The 22,173-nt window shown below is 55.6% G+C and overlaps 3 protein-coding genes across 7 annotated transcripts; 2 read left to right on the top strand and 1 right to left on the bottom strand.

The window, feature by feature from the left end:
* Nucleotides 1-431: 431 nt before the first annotated feature.
* Nucleotides 432-6,621, bottom strand: ABHD14B (abhydrolase domain containing 14B). 2 transcript variants are annotated; one of them, XM_003257144.3, is made up of 4 exons: nucleotides 5,951-6,621; nucleotides 3,396-3,634; nucleotides 1,872-2,113; nucleotides 432-1,531 (listed from the first exon to the last, which is right to left on the bottom strand). In XM_003257144.3, exons 1-4 carry the CDS (start codon nucleotides 6,178-6,180, stop codon nucleotides 1,352-1,354), a joined length of 891 nt encoding a protein of 296 aa, XP_003257192.2. In that variant the 5' UTR covers nucleotides 6,181-6,621; the 3' UTR covers nucleotides 432-1,351. The 2 variants fall into 2 exon arrangements, with proteins under 2 accessions (XP_003257192.2, XP_003257194.2); XM_003257146.3 differs by lacking the exon at nucleotides 3,396-3,634.
* A 388-nt stretch (nucleotides 6,622-7,009) lies between these two features.
* ABHD14A (abhydrolase domain containing 14A) lies at nucleotides 7,010-13,616 on the top strand. Its single transcript, XM_004087884.2, has 5 exons — nucleotides 7,010-7,192; nucleotides 9,836-10,047; nucleotides 10,224-10,339; nucleotides 12,807-13,042; nucleotides 13,254-13,616. Exons 1-5 carry the CDS (start codon nucleotides 7,031-7,033, stop codon nucleotides 13,434-13,436), a joined length of 909 nt encoding a protein of 302 aa, XP_004087932.2. The 5' UTR covers nucleotides 7,010-7,030; the 3' UTR covers nucleotides 13,437-13,616.
* Nucleotides 13,617-13,711: 95 nt separating this feature from the next.
* On the top strand, nucleotides 13,712-21,564 carry LOC100603023 (aminoacylase-1). 4 transcript variants are annotated; one of them, XM_030811659.1, is made up of 15 exons: nucleotides 13,712-13,794; nucleotides 16,440-16,551; nucleotides 17,590-17,654; nucleotides 17,744-17,848; nucleotides 18,235-18,329; nucleotides 18,638-18,714; nucleotides 18,798-18,887; nucleotides 18,988-19,044; nucleotides 19,372-19,445; nucleotides 19,531-19,580; nucleotides 19,693-19,837; nucleotides 19,940-20,008; nucleotides 20,907-20,986; nucleotides 21,129-21,189; nucleotides 21,274-21,564. In XM_030811659.1, exons 2-15 carry the CDS (start codon nucleotides 16,458-16,460, stop codon nucleotides 21,436-21,438), a joined length of 1,227 nt encoding a protein of 408 aa, XP_030667519.1. In that variant the 5' UTR covers nucleotides 13,712-13,794; nucleotides 16,440-16,457; the 3' UTR covers nucleotides 21,439-21,564. The 4 variants fall into 4 exon arrangements, with proteins under 4 accessions (XP_030667519.1, XP_030667518.1, XP_012352220.1 ...); XM_030811658.1 differs by lacking the exon at nucleotides 13,712-13,794 and adding an exon at nucleotides 15,469-15,974; XM_012496766.2 differs by lacking the exon at nucleotides 13,712-13,794 and adding an exon at nucleotides 15,766-15,969.
* Nucleotides 21,565-22,173: the final 609 nt, after the last annotated feature.

The raw sequence follows: 22,173 nt of genomic DNA, 5'->3' as shown, positions 1-22,173 counted from the left end.
CGTGTGGCCCTGTGCACCCGATCCTGTGATAACCCCAAATCTACCCCCGGAATTCCTTTTAGGGATAGGGTCGCAAGGAACGGGCTCCGTTGAGTCTTTTACTGGGGAAGGGATACTAGTGGGGGTGGAGATGAACGGTTCTCAAGTCCCCTGGGCACCCCCCGCCCTCGAGGGAGCAACTATTCCTCCTCCTCCTCCATAATCGGCTCAGCCTGGTCCCACTGACCTCCACCTCCCCCCACAGCTGAGTCTCTTGGCACCTGGGTATGTGTGGGTGGGAAGGGGAATCCAATCTCCCTTCCTCTCCATCTGGCCTGGTGGACAAAGGGCAGGGGGACCATCTGGTCCCGCCGGGGTGGGGGAGGGGCCCACAGTGTTGGTCCCAGGGGTGGGGGAGGGGCGGCGCTCTTTAGAAGCAGAAGCCAGTGGGGTCTAATTGCATCACTTTATTTCACCGACCTCCACTCTGGCTCCCACCCTCCAAGCCTCAGAGCAGGAAACAAGCTTGGCTGAGATGCCTCAGGCCTGGTAACCTGGGGAGGGGTGTAGAGCACCCAGAAGGAAGGGTAAAAGCAGGGGGGGCAAAGCGGTGGCCCTCCCTTTCTGGGGGTCACTTCTGGGCTAGGGCCAGCTGAAACCTGTGTCCAAGTAGCTTTCAGGGCTGGCCACACCCTAAGCCTTGCAAAAGGGCCTCCTGCAAGGGCTGGCCCATGGGGTCCCCACCTTCCCAGCCAGTGAGATTAGCATGGTTAGGAGCCCACACGTGTGCAAGTGCTTGTGTGGAGGCTCATGTATGCATGTGTGTATATGCAAAGCTGCACATGACAATGTGCATGCCAGTCCAGAGTTACATGTACCTATGCAGTTGCTCTCAAGCGAAGGGTCATATTTGGGAACAAGGATGGCTCTAAACATGTAAGCGTGCATGTGGGCATATATGTATCTGGGGCCTAAGGAGGTGGGGAAGTGAGTGTTGGGGGAAGGGCTGGCCTTCAGGGCATTTGCAGAAGGAGGAGTGGGTGGAAGGGAAAGGCTGGGCAGAGCAGGGGAAGGAGTGAAAGCCAGGCAGGAAAGTGGAAGAACAGGAGAAGCTCATGTAATGGATTACCCTCCACCGGATTATGTTCCTTGATTCCTGAGGGTTTTTTCTCTTGATTTTACCCCCTCAGTCTATCACTGCAAGAGAAAGAGGCAGAAAAGACAAACAGACCACAAAAGACAAGAACCCAGACATATAGACAGACGCACCTGTTGCATGTGCATGAGCCAGAGCCCGTGAGAGAAGAGAGAGCGTGCAAGAGAGCGAGCTCAGGGCAGGCAGGCAGCCCACCCCCTGCAGCAGTGCTGGGCTTCACTGGAGCCCCTGCAGGAAGTCCAGCAGCCCTGTATGCCACTCCTCTGGTTTGTCCAGGTAACAGGGGTGCCCCGCCCCCTTCATGATCAGCACCCGGTAGTTGGGCAGCTGCTTCAGGTGCTCAAAGCTGGTCTGACCCATGGGGTCCTGGTCTCCATATACAATCAGAGCTGGAGTCTGAGAGGAAGCATAGGGGGGTGGGGCAGAGTCAACAGGGACCTGCCATAGCGTCCCCAGCCCTCCCCACCACTTCAGTCTCTTCCTGGGACCACCCCATATGAGGGAGACAGACAAGCTGGCCCAGTGGGTGGGGGCACAGATTGGTGTCTGCCCCAGAACACAGTTTAGCACAGGGCTTGGCACAGTAGTCTGCTGAGTAAACCTAAAGGGTGGAGTTGGGTGGTCAGCTCCTCCCAGAAGACACCCCTTAGTTACCCAGCCCCCAGATGAGGAAGGCCCAGGGATGCACCCTTCCTTGCTCCTGGCAGGGGCACCTCAGCTTCCCACACAAGGGTACCTTCACACTGGCATAGTTGGCAGCATTGATTTTGTCAGTGCAGATGGGGGCCACTGGCACATAGCCCAGGAGCTGGGAGCCAGGGGCCGTGAGGAAGGGCAGGGAGTACATGCCACTCAGTGATGGACTGATCACAACCGGGGGGCCCAGCTCCAAGGCATCCACCACAGCCGCCAGGAAGCTGGCAGGGGCCAGCTCCCCAATAGGGGCAGGGGCTGCTGCTTCCTTGGAGCGCCCCAGACCTGCAGGGATTCAGGTGTGAAAGAGACAAGACAAGGGCAGTGAATGGCAAAACAAGGGAGATGGTTGCTTTCTCCAGGAAGCCCTCCTAGGTCAGTTTCTCTGTGGCCAGGTTCCTATAACACCCAGTGTGCCCACATTTATTCCTACAGTAGCCTCACTCTATCCTATCTGTGCCAAGCATGAGGCACTTCTCTCCACGTCTGTGCCTGTCTCCCCAGCAGTAAGTGTCCTGGAGAGAATCAGGCTCTGAAGCCCAACAAGTCTGGGTCCAGAACCCAATTCTGCATTTATTGTCTATGTGACCTTGGGTAGGTCCCCCTCAGCCCTCTCTCAGCTGCTCAGTTTCCCCATCTGTTAAAGGGGGATAACAAAAGTATCTGCCATTTAAGATTGTTGTGAAAATTAACTGTGTGAAAGGCACCTGGCCCTGGATTGGGACAGGAGAGGCTCCTGAAGGACAGCAGCTGAGGGGCGGGTTCTGCAGCTCCTCCTCAGTCATTCAGCCTTCACCAACAAGGTTAGCTCCAGACCTTCACCCTGAAGCTCAAGCCAACCCACCACTGGAACCAATCCTGCCCGGGCTGGAGGCTCACCCTTGAGCCCTGAAACCATACCATCCCTGGCCTGAGGGGGTGGGGCCAGCCATGCTGCTCCTTTCACACCTGGCACCAAGGGTTGGGACCCAGCCGTCGGGTTATGACAGGCAGTCTGGGCACTGATCCCACCTCCCCTAGAACCCAGCTCAGGGCTTTGCATATGGGATCACAACTGGGCGCCTGGCCACCCACCCAGGCCCTGCCTTGTCCCCCAAGGCTCCAGAAGTCTCAGGTCTCACTCCTTAGGGCTTCCAAAAGCCTATGGTTATGACTCAGTCAAAATACTTTACTTCCAATTGGCTGAGCACCGATTACTCTGTGTCAGGTACTAGCCACATACTCACATGGATTATCTCATTCCATTCTCATTAGAGCCAGCCCCAAACATGACTGTGGTTATCTCCCGTTGCAGATGAGGAAACAGAGGCTCAGAGACACTGAGACAATGCCCAGGTAACAGTGAGGAGCAGCTGGGCGGTGAGGACCACGTCTGGATCAAGACTGCTCAGAGGCCCTTGCAATGTTCTTGACCAAACGCTGTCAAGTTCAGGGCCCAGCCTGGCTGGGTCCTCCAGATCCCACCACCCCCACCCCTGGAGGGGGAGGGGCTACATGTTATAGGAACCTGGCCCTGTCCCTGATGAGACCTCCCCAACCCCTGCCCAGAAGCCTGCCCCTTAAGTACCTGGCAGGTCAATGGCCACAGCCCGGTAGCCAGCCTGGGCCAGCCTGTGCAGTGTACCCAGGTTCTGCCAGGTCTCGGAGGAGAAGCGAATACCATGCAGCAGCAGTACAGAGAAGCGAGCCTGCCCGCTGCCGGGCCGGGCCTCTCGGAAGAAGAGGACCTGGCCCTGCACCTGGATGGTGCCCTCGCGCTGCTCCACGCTTGCCGCCATGCCTGCCGCTGCTGTGCTGGTGAAGGGCCTGTGGTTCAAAGCCACGATGATGAGGGGCCATGGAACACCCTGCCCAGGGTGGCGGTCCCAGAGGAGCAGCAAGGAAGCCTCCAGGAGGCTTCCAGAACTTTAAGAACATGCTTTGGGGTCAGGAGGACATAGGTGTTATTTCTGCCTCCGCCATTTACTTTAGTGTGTAACCTTGGGCCTCAGCTTCTTGATCTGAAATATGGGAACAATAAAGCCAACCTCAAGAATTAGGAATTTAATTAAAAGTTTAAGAAAAATTATCGGCCAGGCATGGTGGCTCACGCCTGTAATCCCAGCACTTTGGGAGGCCGAGGTGGGTGGATCACCTGAGGTCAGGAGTTCGAGACCACCTTGGCCAACATGGTGGAACCCCACCTCTACTAAAAATAAAAAATAAAAAATTAGCCAGGTGTGGCAGCACGTGCCTGTAGTGCCAGCTACTCAGGAGGCTGAGGCAGGAGAATCGCTTGAACCCAGGAGGCAGAGGTTGCAGTGAGCTGAGATGGTGCCACTGTGCTCCAGCCTGGGTGACAGAGTGAGACTCAGTCTCAAAAAAAAAAAAAAAAAAAAAAGAGCCAGCTGATGGTCACATGTAACTCTCATTAGGCCAGGCGCGGTGGCACACACCTGTAATCCCAGCATTTTGGGAGGCCGAGGTGGGCGGATCACCTGAGGCCAGGAGTTCGAGACCTGCCTGATGAACATGGAGAAAGAAACCCCATCTCTACTAAAAATACAAAATTAGCCAGCTGTGGTGGCACACACCTGTAATCCCAGCTACTTGGGAGGCTGAGGCAGTAGAATTTCTTGAACCCAGGAGGCGGAGGTTGCAGTGAGCCGAGAACGCACCATTGCACTCCAGACTGGGCAACAAGAGCAAAACTCCATCTCAAAAAAAAAAAAAAAAAAAAAACAGAAAAATTATCAGTGGGGGTGCCTGCTGTAAAAACTCAGTATGTGGTGGGGCTCCATTACGATTACTGTTCTTATTCTCATCGTTATTATCCTTTTCTATAAATGGGGATAATTCAATAGTACTAGCTCATAGGTGGTTGATAGGATTAAATAAGCCCATGCATGTACCATGCCTAGCATGTAGTAAGGGTTCAGTGCTCAATCAACAGTAAGTTACAGGTCATGAGTTGGCAACGCAGGCCAGAGGGAGCCCAAATTGGGGTAAAAAGCCCATTTTATTTTATTTTATTTTTTATTTTATTATTTTATTTTATTCTATTTATTTATTTTGGGACAGAGTTTCACTCTTGTTGCCCAGGCTGGGTGCAGTGGCATGATCTAGGCTCACTGCAACCTCCACCTCCTGGGTTCAAGCGATTCTCCTGCCTCAGCCTCCCGAGTAGCTGGGTTTACAGGTGCGAGCCACCATGCCCGGCTGATTTTTTTTTTTTTTTTTTTTTTTGAGACGGAGTCTCGCTCTGTCGCCCAGGCTGGAGTGCAGTAGCGCATCTCCGCTCACTGCAAGCTTCGCCTCCCGGGTTCACGCCATTCTCCTGCCTCAGCCTCCCGCGTAACTGGGACTACAGGCGCCTGCCACCACGCCCGGCTAATTTTTTGCATTTTTTTTAGTAGAGACGGGGTTTCACCGTGTTAGCCAGGGTGGTCTCGATCTCCTGACCTCGTGATCCGCCCGCCTCAGCCTCCCAAAGTGCTGGGATTACAGGCGTGAGCCACCGCGCCCGGCCTAGTTTTTGTATTTTTAGTAGAAACGGGGTTTCGTCATGTTGGCCGGGCTGGTCTGGAACTTCCTGACCTCAAGTGATCCACCCACCTTGGCCTCCCAAAGTGCTGGGATTACAGGCGTGAGCCACCGCGCCGGGACTAAAAGCCCGTTTTCTTCGTCTTTTTTTTTTTTTTTTTTTTTTTTTAAGAGAAGATGTCTCGCTCTGTCGCCCAGGCTGGAGTGCAGTGGCGCAATCATGGCTCACTGCAGCCTTGACCTTCCTGGGCTCAAGTGATCCTCCCGGCTCACCCTCAGTAGCTGGAACCACAGGCGCGCTTCCACACCGGAAAGCCCATTTTCTAGAGGCGGAAACCGAAGCGCCCAGTGGGAAAGGCGACCCGCCGGGGTCGCGGGGTGCTCAACGCGCTGCTACCTGGGGCCCAACGCGTTGACCTCGCGGTCAGGCTGCTTCCGCGGACCACGGTTCTGGCTCGCTAGCTCTGGAAGGGAGCACGGGGAGGGAATGGTGGCAACCCCCAAGGAGGGGACCCAGGGATCCGAGAAAGGAAGACTTGGGGTAGGTGGGGTTGGATTTTGACTGGAGAGAAGAAAGGGTCAGGAGTGCAGGGCGGGTACCTGGGGAGCTGCGTGGACTCGCGCAGACGGGAAGCAGGCGCGTGCTGGCGGTGAACTGGGGACGGAGGAGGAACGCTGGGAAGAAGCCGGGCCCCATCCAGCGGGGGGCGGGGACTGGGCCCTGCTCCGGGGCGCCCTCTTGTGGCCACAAGCTCGCAGCGTCCATAGACTCCGCTAAACTCGTTCTTCTCACAGCGGCTTCCGTTTCCCAAAGCCTCTCGGTCCCACATGCCCCAAACGCGGTGCTGAGCACGGTTTCGAACTCTTCAGCGACCTGCCCCACATGGACATGGAGCAGTCTGAGGAGGAAAGTTCCTTCGGGATCGCATCCTTGCTGCTCTCTTCCTGCCCCCCATCCCCCTTATCCCCAACCAGAACTGCCCAGGGCAACTTGTTGGCCTGGCACGGAGTTGAGGCCCGACAGGTTTGAGTGCGAGGCTCCGCCAGTGTCTAGCCAAGTGGCCTTGATCGTTTTCCCAATGCCCCCGAGCCTGTTTCCTGCCTGTAGAGCGGGTCAGATGTTGCCAACCTCTGCAGAGTAGCAATAAAGAGTAAACGCCACGCTCTGCACAGCCTCCCAGTGCTGGGCCTGGTCGCCACGCGGAGCCTTGGGCCTGGGACAGGCCAGACGTTGGTAACACGTCGCCAACCAGGGCAGGCGCCATGAGTAGACGTGAAGGAGCCCAGGGCCAGCCCAAGCTCTGACCGTGGGTGTGCGTCGGGGAGGGAGTGGGGAGGAGTGGGTAGGAGTCAGGAAAGTGGCTCGGCCAAGACCTGGAGCTGCTGCATAACAATATCTGGCATTTACACAACGAGGCCTCTGCCCGTTCTGTTCTGAGGCTTGACCCGTCCTTAAGAACCGAGGACAACCCTGTGCGGTGGGTGTTATCCTTAACTCCATTATACAGGCCAGAGAACTGAGCCAGGGTGGAGATGTTCCACTGGGAAGAAGCCACATGGCTCTCCGCCGGCCCTCAAGCCAAAAACAATTCCGAAAATCTGGGCGGGGGGCGGGCCAGAGAGCGTTGGGGCTCTGCCCCCAGCACCCCCTCCACGCAGACGACTCGGTAACTGGGCTGCATGCCCGCGGCTGCGGAGTGCGCAGGCGCGCCTAGGTGGCCGCGCTCCTGGCCGCCTAGAGCCGGAGCGGCCCGCGGAGCTGCGGAGGCAGCCATGGTCCGGGCGCTGTGCGGCTGCTGGTTCCGCCTGGGCGGGGCCCGCCCGCTCATCCCGTTCGGCCCGGTGAGTCTCCCCGAGGAAGGAGGCCGGTCGGTGGCCCGGGGGAGGGCCGTCTTTACCCCGCCCCTTGCCCCGGCGCCCCGGGGCAGAATCTCTTGGGAGAAGCAGACGCTGGGGCCGCGAGTGTGCGTGTGCGCGCGTGTTGTGTGTGCGCGCAGGGTCTGCATATGTTCTTGGGGGTCAGGGTGTATGCGTACGCTCGTGTGTTTGCGTGGTGTCCGTCAGTGGATTTCTGCGCGCTTGTATTTTGGGGGGGGTGTGTTCGTTGATGTCTGCCTGCTTGTGTCAGCGTATGTCTTCCGAGTGTATTTCTGTGTGCGTGTGATTTTAAGGGTATGTGTCTACCTGTCTGCGTGTGTGCATTTCTGGGGGTTTGTGTGTGTGTGTGTCTGCTTTCCTGTGCATGTACCTTTCTTGTGTGAGTGTGTCGTCTTACGGTTGTGTGTATGACCTTGCTTGAGTATTTCTGAGGATCAGCCTGTGGTTTTGAAAGTGTGCATTTCCATCAGTCTGTCTGGCTTCCTGATGCCTGACTATGTGCGTGATGTAGAGGGTACCATTACAAGGGATTGATTGCACACGGGCCAGTGTGTGTGCAAGGAGGCTGCATGTACATGCAGAGAATAGCTTGTGCAAAAGAAAAGCGTGTGGGGGCAAGACTCGTATTTGTGCGTGTGTGCACCTGTGTATCATTGTCAACGCATATTCCAATGACCTAAGGCGGGCACAGTTTACCCTGCCCCCCGCAAACCCCCCCCCAGGCGGCCGGCTGCAGGTCCACTACAATTGCCTAGTACTGCAGGCACTCTGGGTTGCCAAGGCAACAGCCTAAGCCCCGCCCTTCCCGCCTTGGAGAAGCGCGGGGGTGCCCCGAGTGGACAGCAAGGAAAGGTCCCTCGCTTCCTGTGGGAATCTGTGCTAACGCCCAGTTAGAGACGCGCGTCTGAGGTTGTTAGTGGTCTCGAAGAAAAGAGGAACGCGCTCTTCATCCACTAGGTCCTGGTTTTCCAGAAACAGCAGAAAGGCGGCTGCTGCTGTGGCCCACAAACCCCCCCGACCCCAAAGCCTGGGGATGCGGGCTCAGTAAACATCCCCAAAACATCCCGGAGGGATGAATAGGAGGGCTCCTAGCTTGGGCAGGCGCCCAGCTGGCACTCAATAAAGATGTGCTGGCCCGGAGCGGTGGCTCACGCCTGTAATCCCAGCACTCTGGGAGGTCGAGGCGGGTGGAATACGAGGTCAGCAGTTCGAGAACAGCCTGGCCAACATGGTGAAACCCTGTCTCTACTAAAAAATACAAAAATTAGCCGGGCGCGGTGGCAGGCACCTGTAATCCCACTATTCGGTAGACCGAGGCAGGAGAATTGCTTGAACCCGGGAGGCGGAGGTTGCAGTGAGCCGAGATTGTGCCACTGCACTCTAGCCTGGGCGACAGAGCAAGACTCCGTCTCAGAAAAATAAAAATAAAATAAAGATGTGTTTGCTGGACTCCTGGAAGGAAGCAGGAGTGCTCATCCTAGGCCCAAGAAATGACAGGAACAGCCCTGATCCAGTCCACGGTATTATCAAAATCTCACAGGAAGCTTAGGAGGGCAGCCACGAGGTTATCCCATTTTACTGACAAACGGAAGACACAAGGTCAGGAAGTGGTAGTCTCAAAGGCCTGTCCTGTTTGAGTCCTGGGTCCTAAGGGCTGGTCCTCTGGGGTGGCAGAGACCCCAGACTGGAGGAGTCCATGAAGCAGGTCATTTGGCCAGAAGCTGTCTGTGTGTGGGATGGGGAGTAGCAGGTGGCATTCATCTCTCCAACCTCTACACTGTGCTTTTCAATTCTGGGTGTACCATGCTCCTCCCTGGCCCTGCAACCCCTCACTCCTCAGCATTTTCCTCTATTACAGACATTCTCTGTGAGCCTCTTCATAACAGCTGGGTTAGACCTTAGTTATAATGCGATTGTAAAACACATTCTGATTTTAGCAGTATTAAATGCAGTGAGATTAAAAGAACCATTTCCAAACATGCCCTTAAATGGGAGGTCCCTTTGCAGGCAGTCTTTCTCCTTTGATAGCCCTCACCACTTTTTCCACCTGCGAGGCTCCAGTTCATCCATCACCTCCCAGCTCCACGGGTTCCTCCTTGGCAAACCGAGTGTGACCTGGTAGTTAGAAGCCCATTCCTAGGTTCAAACCCCAATTCCCCACTTGCTACTTGGCACTTTGGGCAAGAGAATGTACCTCTCTGAGCCTCCATTTCCTCGCCTATACGAGACCTATAATCACGTCTGCTCCCCAGCATTCTTGGTGGAAAAGAACCTTGTATGTGAAGTGCCTCACTCAGGGCCTGCTGTCATAAGCGCTTGATGAACGGAAGTGGTTTCAGCTGATGCCATGATGGTGGCGGTCACTGAGCATGCTGTGTGCCAGGGAACACCTCAGATGCACCTCCTCACACTGTGAGGTATCTGAGCGCTTGCCCTGACCTGTGGAGTAGTTGAGCGTGAACACCCAGAACTTTGCCCAGAGCAAGGGAAAGGGCAAGGGCTAGAGCTCTTCCTCTGCTGGGGACTCTGGGTGGGGTTTTGAGTGGGATCCAGGGTCCTTGTAGGGGCTCAGTCCCAGCCTCTTTTGCCTCTCCTCTCCTCCTCCAGACTGTGGTACAGACCTCCATGAGCCGGTCCCAGGTAGCCCTGCTGGGCCTGAGTCTGCTGCTCATGCTCCTACTGTATGTGGGGCTGCCGGGCCCCCCCGAGCAGAGTTCCTGGCTCTGGGGAGACCCCAATGTCACAGTCCTGGCTGGTCTCACCCCTGGCAACTCCCCCATCTTTTACCGCGAGGTGCTCCCACTCAACCAGGCACACAGGTAGGTGCTGCTCCAAGGATCTAATGGAGGGACTAGGCCCAAGGGGAGTCCCTGTGTGGGACCCCCATTATACTCAGGGTGCTCAGGGCCTAGGAGGGCAATGGGAGAAGCCTAGGAATAAAGAAAGGTGGGCTACACCAGGTCCCCAGCATACACATTCCCCTGTGTGCCTGCAGGGTGGAGGTGGTGCTGCTTCATGGAAAGGCCTTTAACTCTCACACGTGGGAGCAGCTGGGCACACTGCAGCTACTGTCGCAGAGGGGCTACCGGGCCGTGGCCCTTGACCTTCCAGGTGAGCACCCCCACCCCTTTGTCTAGGGAAGCCCTAAGTGTGGCTGGGGGGCAACTGGACCCTAGTGTCTGGACAAGTCGTGGCAGGTCACAACATAAGGTGGCACCATGAAAAAGTCTGTGTTTTCATTTTCTACCATGAAAACTACAGTGTGAATTCTAGGTCATGGAGCAAATAAAAACTCTTCACAAGCAGTATACTTTCTTTTTTTTATTTTATTTATAGATATTTTTTGAAACGGAGTCTCGCTCTGTCACCCAGGCTAGAGTACGATGGCACAATCTTGGCTCACTGCAACCTCCATCTCCCGGGTTCAAGCAATTCTCCTGCCTCCGCTTCCCCAGTAGCAGAGATTACAGGTGACTGCCACCACGCCTGGCTAATTTTTGTATTTTTAGTGGAGATGGGGTTTCACCATGCTGGCCAGGCTGGTCCTGAACTCCCGACCTCAGGTGATTCGCCTGCCTCGGCCTCCCAAAGTGCTGGGACTACAGGTGTGAGCCACTGCACCCAGCCAAGCAGTGTACTTTCTATGACAAACTATATAGGTTTTGTGTTATTAAGTACACAAATGATTTATGCTATCATTCTTGTCATTTAAAAAATGAAAAAATGTCATCGAGTCATAGAGGATTAAAAAATACTAAAAAATAGTGAAGCTCTGAGAGACTGGTGCCGCATTTCTCTCCCTCTCTAAGAAGTTTAGGGGATGCCACACCCTCTTCTGGGTATTCTCACACGTAAAGATGCAACCAATATAGAGGATTGTCTGGTGGGGACTGTAAACATGATTGGTATCCTGTCTGCTTAGCACATCCATCTGTAGCTTGGTTTTCTCCCCCTACATCATGTCTCAAGGATCATGCCGGTCCCTGCAAACCTCCCTCTTTGTTGTCAACCCTGCAGTGTGTCCCATAGGAGGGATGGACAGGCTTTATCCAGCCATTCCTCTACTGGCGGAATGCTCAAGCAATGTAGTAGCTAAAGCATCCTTGGACATGCTTCTTTGAGCATGTGAGCAATAATTTCTCTAGGGTAGCTACTGAGGACAATTGATGGGCCAAAGGATGTGTTTTGTTTTGTTTTGTTTTGTTTTGTTTTGTTTTGTTTTGTTTTGTTTGAGAGGGAGTCTTGCTCTATCACCCAGGCTGGAGTGCAGTGGCGCAATCTCGGCTCACTGCAAGCTCCGCCTCCCGGGTTCACGCCATTCTCCTGCCTCAGCCTCTCCGAGTAGCTGGGACTACAGGCGCCTGCCACCATGCCCGGCTAATTTTTTGTATTTTTGGTAGAGACGGGGTTCACCGTGGTCTCGATCTCCTGACCTTGTGATCCGCCCGCCTCAGCCTCCCAAAGTGCTGGGATTACAAGCGTGAGCCACCACGCCCGGCTTGTTTTGTTTTGTTGTTTCGTTTTTTTTTTTTTTTTTTTTTTTTTGAGACAGAGCCTTGCTCTGTCACCCTGGCTGGAGTGCAGTGGTGCCGTCTTGGTTCACTGCAACCTCCACCTCCTGGGTTCAAACGATTCTCCTCCTCAGTCTCCTGAGTAGCTGGGATTACAGGCGCACGCCACCACGCCCGGCTAATTTTTGTATTTTTAGTAGAGACAAGGTTTCACCATGTTGGTCAGGTTGGTCTCAAACTCCTGACCTTATGATCCGCCCGTCTCGGCCTCCCAAAATGCTGGGATTACAGGCATGAGCCACCGCGCCCAGCCGCCAGGACATGCATTTTTAAATTTAGATAACTACTACCTCACCCTCCAAAAACACTGTATGGATTTATCTTCCCATCTGTCATGTATGAAAGTGCCCATTTCCCCATGTCTCCCCCAACACTGGGTATTATTTCAGTCTTTCATTTTGCTAATATTGGATGAATGAAAGATACGCTGCATGCAGCCCATGGCCCTTTCCTTCTGCCAGGAGCTTTGAATCCCAGGCTCCTGGTGGGGAGTGAACTTAACTCTATTTTCCAACCCAGCATTTCATTTTTTTTTCCTTTTTTTTTTTTCTGAGACAGAGTCTCACTCTGTCACCCAGGCTGCAGTGCAGTGGCACGATCTTGGCTCACCACAACCTCCGCCTCCTGGGCTCCAGCAATCCTCCTGCCTCAGCCTCCCAAGAAGCTGGGATTTCAGGCGCCTGCCACCACGCCCAGCTAATTTTTGTGTATTTTTTAGTAGAGATGGAGTTTCTCCATGTTCACCAGGCTGGTCTCGAACTTCTGACCTCAGATGATCCGCCCACCTCGGCCTCCCAAAGTGCTGGGATTACAGGTGTGAGCCACCACTCCCAGCCAAGATATGCTTTTCTAACAGGCATATTACATTACCAAAAAATAGCTTCTGGGCAGTTTTAGGTAGTGTGTGCCAGTGCCACTGGTCCCCAACTTTTTCCCCCACTGTGGTGGGCAGGAAGTCCTGTGCCCCTTCCCAGTGCCCCTCAGCTGGTACCTGCTGCTGTTCCTAGGTTTTGGGAACTCGGCACCTTCAAAGGAGGCAAGCACAGAGGCAGGGCGGGCAGCGCTGCTGGAGCGGGCGCTGCGGGACCTGGAGGTACAGAATGCCGTGTTGGTGAGCCCCTCGCTGAGTGGCCACTATGCCCTGCCCTTCCTGATGCGAGGCCACCACCAGCTACATGGATTCGTGCCCATCGCACCCACCTCCACCCAGAACTACACCCAGGAGCAATTCTGGGCTGTGAAGGTACTGGGAGAAGGATCTCAAAGGTCCTGGCGCCCTGTCTCTGGCTTGGGAGGGTTCAGGACTCAAGTCTTACTTGGAGGGACATGGTCTTATTATCCGTGATCCCAACTTGGAAGAGTTGGATGGTGTTGGGGAAGGCTTCCTAGGAAGTGGCTTGGGGGTCAGAAACTCACCAGGCCCCAAGATCACAGCCCCCTGCCTTGCCCTGCAGACTCCAACCCTTATCCTGTATGGAGAGCTGGACCACATCCTGGCTCGAGAGTCACTGCGGCAGCTCCGCCACCTGCCCAACCACTCTGTGGTGAAGCTACGCAATGCAGGCCATGCCTGCTACCTCCACAAGCCGCAAGACTTCCACCTTGTCCTGCTTGCCTTCCTTGACCATCTACCTTGAACTAACCCACTCCCAGGTCCCGGCCTGGCCTGAGCTTGGACAGTCTGGACCACCACCCTCCCCCGACCAGGGAGACAGCCTCTGGGATTGGAGGCCAGAGGCCAGAGGGTCAGACCCAGCTAGGACTTCTCATTTCGTCTCACAGACACAATAAAAAAGCATATTTGTCCTGCCTGGGAAGTGACAGGTTCCGTTTCCTGGTATGCTGTGGGAGAGACAGGAGTGGGAGGCAAGTCTGGGAATACTTTGGGCCTGGGAGCTGGAGGGGATGTCCAGCAGTCTGAGAAGGCTAAGAATGTGCCACTTCCTAAGTGCCTGGCCTCACCACTCTGCCTGAGTTTCCTCATCTGTAAAACGGGTATGATGGCAACACCTAGGTTGGAGGGTGGTTATAAGACTGAATGAGTCTGGATAACTGAGTACTTGGCCACATAAGGCTGGGGAATTGCTGATGGGAGGCAGGGTGTATTACTGCTGCTGCATGACCACTGGGATTGGTGGGAAATCCAGGGTCTGGACAGCCAAGCCAAGGGAGTCAGGAACCTAGAGGGTGTGGGGAACGCAATTTAACAATCAGCCAGCATTGGCTGGGCGCAGTGGCTCACACCTGTAATCCCAGCACTTTGGGAGGCTGAGGCAGGCAGATCACAAGGTCAGGAGATCAAGACTATCCTGGCTAACACGGTGAAAACCTGTCTCTACTAAAAAATACAAAAAATTAGCCGGGCATGGTGGCGGGTGGCTGTAGTCCCAGCTACTCGGTAGGCTGAGGCAGGAGAATGGTGTGAACCCGGGAGGCAGAGCTTGCAGTGAGCCAAGACCAAGATCACGCCACTGCACTCCAGCCTGGGTGACAGAGCGAGACTCCGTCTCAAAAAAAAAAAAAAAAAAAAAAAAAAAGAGCCAGCATTGGCTGGGCACAGTGGCTCACATCTGTAATCCCAGCACCTTGGGAGTCCGAGGCGGGTGGATCACCTGAGGTCAGGAGTTCAAGACCACCCTGGCCAACATGACAAACCCTGTCTCTACTAAAAATACAAAAATTAGCCCAGCGTGATGGCACGCACCTGTAATCCCAGCTACTCTGGAGGCTGAGGCAGGAGAATTGCTTGAATCTGGGAAGTGGAGGTTGCAGTGAACCAAGATTGCACCACTGCACTCCAGGCTGGGCAGCAGAGTGAGACTCCATCTCAAAAAAAATAAATAGCTAAATAATTAGCCAGCATTGTTGTGAGTTAAAGTCTATTTGCCCGCATGAATAAATAGGTAAATAATTAGCCAGCATTGTTATGAGTTAAAATCTATTTGCCTGCATGACAGAGTGAGACTCTGTATCAAAAAAATAACTAAAGAATTAGCCAGCATTGTTATGAGTTAAAGTCCATTTGCCCCTATGTTATGTGTGAGCAGCCAAGACTTAAACCTCAGGAAAGGTGGGACAGAACCCCTCCCCACAGCCTGCCTCCTTGGCCTAGAGATTGAAGTCTTTGTCCCTCACCCTTCCCCAAGCTGACTCAGCCCCTGGAGCAGAGGGCAGACCTGGCTGGGAGTACAAAGGGCAGCTGGGGCACAAGTGGGCAACTGCAGCTGTGGCCTGCAGGGGGCCAGTGGTACACCTATGCTTGTTTAGCCTCCCCCTCCGGTGGCTGCAGAAGAGCCAGTTTCCTCAGACTGTCATCCAGGGTCACAATTACATCCATTCACAGTGACATCATCACACCCACCCACCATCTCACACTGTCACAGACACAATCATACCCACTGATAGACTGCATACGCAGTGGCACGCTCACACCGTCACACGTGCTCTTGTCCATGCATTTATTCCCATTCCTGGCACAGTGTCCGGGCTCCGTACGCCCGGGGCAGAACCTTGCAGGAAGTGGAGCTCACAGACTCCCGGAGCTCACAGTGTGGGCAGACACACATTGGCCAATAACTTCAGTACAAGCGGAGCTGAGGCGTCAGGGAGGACCTCCCCGAGGGGCTGAGGCCTGCGGAGGGGAGCCGTTGGAGACCTGCCGAGGAGGGCAGGGGCGCAGGCCCAGGGCTTTACAGCTCTGCATCATGAGAGCCTCGGGGCGGCCCCCTTTCCTCCCGCCCTATCCGGGGACTGAAGAAGGAGGCGCCCTTAGGGGACGGGACCGTCCTGAGCTCCCGGCGCATACCCGGGGACAGGAGTGGCAGGCTTGTCGCGTGGGGCGGGGCCAGCCCAGAGCTCGCAGCTCGCGGGGCGGTGCTGGCCGCGGCGGCCGCTGCCCGGGGGCGGGATCCGGATCTAAGCCTCCAGTAATCCCGCTGAGGCCCGAACCAGAGGCGGGCGGGGACATCCGCGCCGACGCGGCCGCGGGCGCTGGGACGGCCCTCACTGGAGGTCTTCCGTCTCCGCCCCGACATCTGGCCCCGGCCACGTGGTGGGCGGACCGGGGCGGTCCTGATCCTGCGACCTCGCAGGCCACCTCGCTGGACCAAAAGTCCAGGCCACAGTCAGGGAAGGGCACTGAGAGGCGAGCGTGAGCCCAGCGACAGGAGAGTGAGGTGGGGGCCCTGGGGAGGGATAGAGGGACTGGGGCTCCGTGGCTTGAAAGCCGGGCAATTGGGAGGCGTTGGGGGTTTTTTTGTTTGTTTTTTTGTTTTTTGTTTTTGTTTTTGTTTTTGCCTTTTTTTTTAGGAGGGCGGAGGGATCACAAGTCTGGGTTCAAACCTTGCTCGGCTACTCTCTGAGCTGTCCTGGAACCTCTCTGAGCCTCTCAGCTTTCTCCTCTGTAAAGTGGGCATTCTGAGCACAAACTTCATGGGGCTCTTGGGGATTAAATAAGGAAATGTGCAGGAAGCAGACAGCCCAGCGCCTGAAACAGAATGGGTGCTCCTTAATGGGGGCTCCGAAACACGGTATCCTACCCCTGTGGGAAGTCCGGGAGCCGCCGTGGGGACAGGCTGTGTGCAGGAGCGCACCGGGTCCAGGGGCTGGGAGGGGTAGTTAGCCATTCACTTTGCCCCCAGCTCACCACGCGCAGCGCCATGACCAGCAAGGGTCCCGAGGAGGAGCACCCATCGGTGACACTCTTCCGCCAGTACCTGCGCATCCGCACCGTCCAGCCGAAGCCTGACTATGGTGAGAAGATAGTGGTTCCAGAGCCTGTGACGGGGCCTAAGGGATGGGGACTGTGCTCTAAACCAGCCTCCAACCCCTGTCACCCAGCTGAGCCCCACTGTGCTGTCCCAATGGCTCCCCAACCCATTCCCCAAGTAAATAGACTGAGGCAGCCCCTCCAGGTTAGAGAGGAACCCTTTCCCCCAGAGGCTCTGCTGCTGACCAAGGTTACTTCTGGCAGCTGGTTAAAGAAAAACTTCACCTCACTCCCCAGGGCAGGAGTGGTGGGGGAAGCCTGAGGCAGCCACAGGGAAAGGAGAGGCCCTCCAGAAGCCCACTGGGGCTGGACAAAGGCCACAGCCCTTAGGGAATCAAGCTTGGTGGCTAGGGCTTGGGAGGTGGCTCCTGCCTATTATCCCAGCACTTCAGGAAGTTGAGGCTGGCAGATTGCTTGGGCCCAGGAGTTCAAGACTAGCTTGGGCAACATGGCAAGACTCTGTCTCTACAGAAAAATACAAAAATTAGTCAGGAATGGTGGCGCACCTGTAGTCCCAGCTACTCCAGAGGTTGAGGTGGGAGGATCGCTTGAGCCTGGGAGGTCGAGGCTGCAGTGAGCCAAGATCGCACCACTTCACTCCAGCCTTGGTGACAGAGTGAGACCCTGTCTCAAAAAAACAAACAAACAAAAAAAAAAAAAAAAAAAAAAAAAAACTTGGTGGCTGGGAATTGTGTACATGGGTCCAAATTCCTCCTCTGTGATTAATCAGCTGAGAGATGGTGGGTGAATCTCTTCATGTCTCTGTGCCATAGTTTCCCATATTTAAGGAAGATAATGCCTTCCTCCAACCCTGGACATCCCCCTGGCCTTCCAGAAAGGGTCACTGACTAGTCAAAAATATCTTCTTTCTTGGGGATGGAAATGCAGGCATCTCTGAGGGATATGGATTGTGTTGGGGAGGCAGCAGCCCATTTCTGGGTATGCTCCCCTCTCCGGGCTGCCTGGGCTGGTGGGAAGCTGTGGGTAGGCAGAAGCAGCCCCAAGACCCTCTGTGCCTCCAGGAGCTGCTGTGGCTTTCTTTGAGGAGAGAGCCCGCCAGCTGGGCCTGGGCTGTCAGAAAGTGGAGGTGAGCCTGGGGCCCTAAACGGGGAAGGGAGGTGGGCCTGGGCACTTCCTCACCCTACTCAGACCACCTCCCTTCCTGACCATCTCCAGGTGGCACCTGGCTATGTGGTGACCGTGTTGACCTGGCCAGGCACCAACCCTACACTCTCCTCTATCTTGCTCAACTCCCACACGGATGTGGTGCCTGTCTTCAAGGTGCGTAAGGGGCCGGGGAGGTGGGCAGTGCAGTCCTTGGGGACAGACATGATGCAGACCCCAGGATTCAACCTCAGGGAGCGCATCGTCCTGGTCCCAGTCCTGGCACTAACTCTCAACATCCTTATGATATTATACCACTCAAGCAGCCTTCATCCAGCAACAAGTTCTGGGCCAGAGTAGGGTGGGGACTGGGGGGTGGGAAGCAGGGGACAGCGATGGGGGATGGCAATCAGCTGCCTTCTTCAGCCCCCGTCTTTCCTCCCCCACCACTCCACCTGTCACTCCAACCCTATGGTGGGCTCCTAGGTCAGAGCCGCTGTTGACCAGAGTGGATTAATGGCTAAATTTGGGGTTTGGGCCCCTCTTCCCATCCCTGCCCCCAGGAACATTGGAGTCACGACCCCTTTGAGGCCTTCAAGGATTCTGAGGGCTACATCTATGCCAGGGGTGCCCAGGACATGAAGTGCGTCAGCATCCAGTGAGTGTCCTCCATTCCTACTCCTCCACAATGTCCCCACTGATCCAATGGATTAACCCAGGACCTGAGGGGGTGATTGGAGAAACTCAAGGCCAAGGAACACCTTGACCCCTTGGACAGGAATTACTGCCATGACCGTTGCATGGATAGGGAGATTCAGACCAGAGAGGGGCAGGGACTTTCTGGAGTCCCTATCAGGGTGTGGCAGGGTAGAGTCCAGGGCACAGGACTCCAGCCTGCTGGCCTTGCCTGCTGGGCCAGCCTGAGCATCTGGTGGCTCCCCCAGCACCTGGCTTATGCCCCCTCAGGTACCTGGAAGCTGTGAGGAGGCTGAAGGTGGAGGGTCACCGGTTCCCCAGAACCATCCACATGACCTTTGTGCCTGGTAGGAGTGGCTCAGATACCTTTGGGAAAGGGGAGGGTGGGGCGGGGCAGCCTCTTCATCTCATGTCCCTGCTGCTTTTACAGATGAGGAAGTTGGGGGTCACCAAGGCATGGAGCTGTTCGTGCAGCGGCCTGAGTTCCACGCCCTGAGGGCAGGCTTTGCCCTGGATGAGGGTGAGCAGGTTGGCAAGCCGATGAGCAGCCAGGCAGGGAGTAGGAGGCCGCTAGTGGGGACTGGGCTGCTCTACCCTCTGAACCCCCTTTCCCTCCTCAGGCATAGCCAATCCCACTGATGCCTTCACTGTCTTTTATAGTGAGCGGAGTCCCTGGTGTAAGTATGAGCTTGGAGGGAGGGCTCACTCTACAGGTGGGAGGCTAGGCCAGAAAGGGCACGGTCCTATGAAGGGTTTCACAGCAAAGTTGAGGCCTGAGAAAGCCTTGAACCCAGGGCCTCTGCCTCCCAGCTCTTTCCTACCTGAGCTTCTCTGAGGGCAAGCCCTGACTGGGCAGAAACCAGCTCTATGCTATGGGCCCTGAGGGGGGACAGGACCCTGCCAGAGGAGCCTGGAATGAGGGGGAGACCTGGGCCCACCCCAGGGCTGATTGTATCTGCAGCCCCTCATGCTGAAGACACTCCCTTCCCCCTACACCTCCCCAGGGGTGCGGGTCACCAGCACTGGGAGGCCAGGCCATGCCTCGCGCTTCATGGAGGACACAGCAGCAGAGAAGCTAGTACGTGGCACCCCGGGAGGGAGTCTGGGAGTTCAGGAGGCTCTCTCCTGAGGCCACTGTCCCATTTAACCTCATATTCTCATAGCACAAGGTTGTGAGCTCCATCCTGGCATTCCGGGAGAAGGAATGGCAGAGGTGAGGCAGCCTGGGAAGCGGTGGGGTGGCTCTGGGAGGTGGTACCACAGAGGATAGAGTCTGAGCCACCTCTTTTATCTGTTGCTGCCGCTACCCTGCCCCCGCACCACAGGCTGCAGTCAAACCCCCACCTGAAAGAGGGGGCCGTGACCTCCGTGAACCTGACTAAGCTAGAGGGTGGCGTGGCCTATAACGTGGTACCTGCCACCATGAGCGCCAGCTTTGACTTCCGTGTGGCACCGGATGTGGACTTCAAGGTGCCACCTCCACCTGGGTTTGGAAGAGGGATCCTGGGTCCTCAATCTTGTCCTAGAGGCCTCTGGAAAGCCTGAGGGATCAGCTCGTCTCCCTTCTCTTAGGCTTTTGAGGAGCAGCTGCAGAGCTGGTGCCAGGCAGCTGGCGAGGGGGTCACCTTAGAGTTTGCTCAGGTATGGACTTGGGACATGTGATGGGAGAGTGTGAGAGCCAGGAGAGACCCAAGTGTGCAACAGTGGAGTGTGTGCTTGGTGTGTCTGCATATGTCTGGGCATTTCTTTATCTGTGAGAGACACATTTTATTCCAACAAGCATTCGTTGTAGAGGCCACTGTGGGTGCTGGGGAATGCTGTGGGGAGTAAAATTAGGCACAGTTCATGCACTTGTATGGTGAAACGGGGAGATATAGATCAAACATTTATGTGATATTACTTTTTTCTGAGAGAATCTCACTCCGTCACCCAGGCTGCAGTGCAGTGGCACAATCTCGGCTCACCTCCGCCTCCCGGGTTCAAGCAATTCTTGTGCCTCAGCCTCCAGAGTAGCTGGGATTACAGGCACCTGCCACCATGCCCAGCTAATTTTTGCATTTTTAGTAGAGACAGGGTTTCACCACGTTGGCGAGGCTTGTCTTGAACTCCTGGCCTCAAATGATCCACCCGCCTTGGCCTCGAAAAGTGCTGGGATTACAGGCATGAGCCACTGCGCCCAGCCATACTTTTATATAACACATGTGGTACAGAAAAGGGTGACCCCTTGCACTCTGAAAACCTGTAACTGAGTATCCAACTAGTCTGAGAGGTCTGGGGGAGCCATCTTGAGGAAGGGGCACTTGGGCTAGGATCTGAAGGATGGACAGGAGGTAAGTAGATGGAGGGTGGGAAGGTCCCAGACCTAGGACATTTGAGGGGCTGAAAGAGGACCTGTGGCTGGACTGGCCACCCAGATGTCTGGGTAGGTGAAGGAGTAGGGGTGGGGAGGTGTTCTATGCTAGGCACAGCCCACTCTATGGGAAATAGGGCAAGATGCCCAGGCCCATGTCTTGATCCTGCCATTCTTCCCGTCCCTCAGAAGTGGATGCACCCCCGAGTGACACCTACTGATGACTCAAACCCCTGGTGGGCAGCTTTTAGCCGGGTCTGCAAGGACATGTGAGCATGCTGGCCAGCTCTCCTCACAGCCCAGCCCCCTACTCCTCTCCTTCCTGCTGCCCCCTCCCTTCTCCCTCCTTCTCCCACCTTCCTTTGCCCCTTCAATTCTCCCTCCCCATTCATCAGGCTCTTTCTCCTACAGGAACCTCACTCTGGAGCCTGAGATCATGCCTGCTGCCACTGACAACCGCTATATCCGCGCGGTGAGCCACTTGCATATAGTGCCTGGGCAGTGGACTGGGCCTGAGTGCTGGCTTTTCCCTAACGGCTCTTCCTCGCCCCTGCAGGTGGGGGTCCCAGCTCTAGGCTTCTCACCCATGAACCGCACACCTGTGCTGCTGCATGACCACGATGAACGGCTGCATGAGGCTGTGTTCCTCCGTGGGGTGGACATATATACACGCCTGCTGCCTGCCCTTGCCAGTGTGCCTGCCCTGCCCAGTGACAGCTGAGCCCTGGAACTCCTCAACCTTTGCCCCTGGGGCTTCCATCCCAACCAGTGCCAAGGACCTCCTCTTCCCCTTTCCAAATAATAAAGTCTATGGACAGGGCTGTCTCTGAAGTACTAACAGCAAGGACACTCATGGAGCAAGAATTTTCCTTTCCCTGGGGACATGTTACCATCTCCATTTCACAGATGAGGAAACTGAGCCTGCCTGTGAGCACTTCCCCACTACCCCACACTGCTCTGTGCCCCTTGACACAGCACACCCATTCAGTGTCTGTGCCTAGCAAGAAAGGGCCACAGTTCCTATTTGAGTGGCCACCATACTTAGTTCTGACCTGTCAGGGATTCCATTCCCATCGAAGGGGGATACTAAGGACCTCAGGAACCACTCCCATCTTCCTGGGTGTACATCTGGGATCCTAAGACAGGACCAGAATAGCACCAGCTGGGCCCCTGCCAGATGGGGGGCAGGCAGAGGGCCAACAGTGACTGCTGTCTCCTGTCAAAACCTGTACAACCTTGTGTTGGCAGCAGGGGCCACAGAGGGGCAGGGTCCCTGGTAGACTAGGTCAGTTCATCTTAGGGGCCTCAGCACCCTGGATCTGTGTGTGCAGAGGCCCAGGAACTGGGCTTCCATCTCAGCCTTGCTAGGACCCCCAGGTAGTACCAAGAGTAAACTATGGCCCCAAAAGCAGAGCCTGATCTAGCCAGATCTGCTCTATCCTGTTCTGACTTCCCT

The sequence above is a fragment of the Nomascus leucogenys genome, chromosome 4, assembly GCF_006542625.1.
Source record: "Nomascus leucogenys isolate Asia chromosome 4, Asia_NLE_v1, whole genome shotgun sequence".
NCBI classification, from domain to species: Eukaryota; Metazoa; Chordata; class Mammalia; order Primates; family Hylobatidae; genus Nomascus; species Nomascus leucogenys.
Note: the sequence above shows the minus strand (reverse complement) of the source record. Positions and strands in the feature narration are given on the sequence as shown.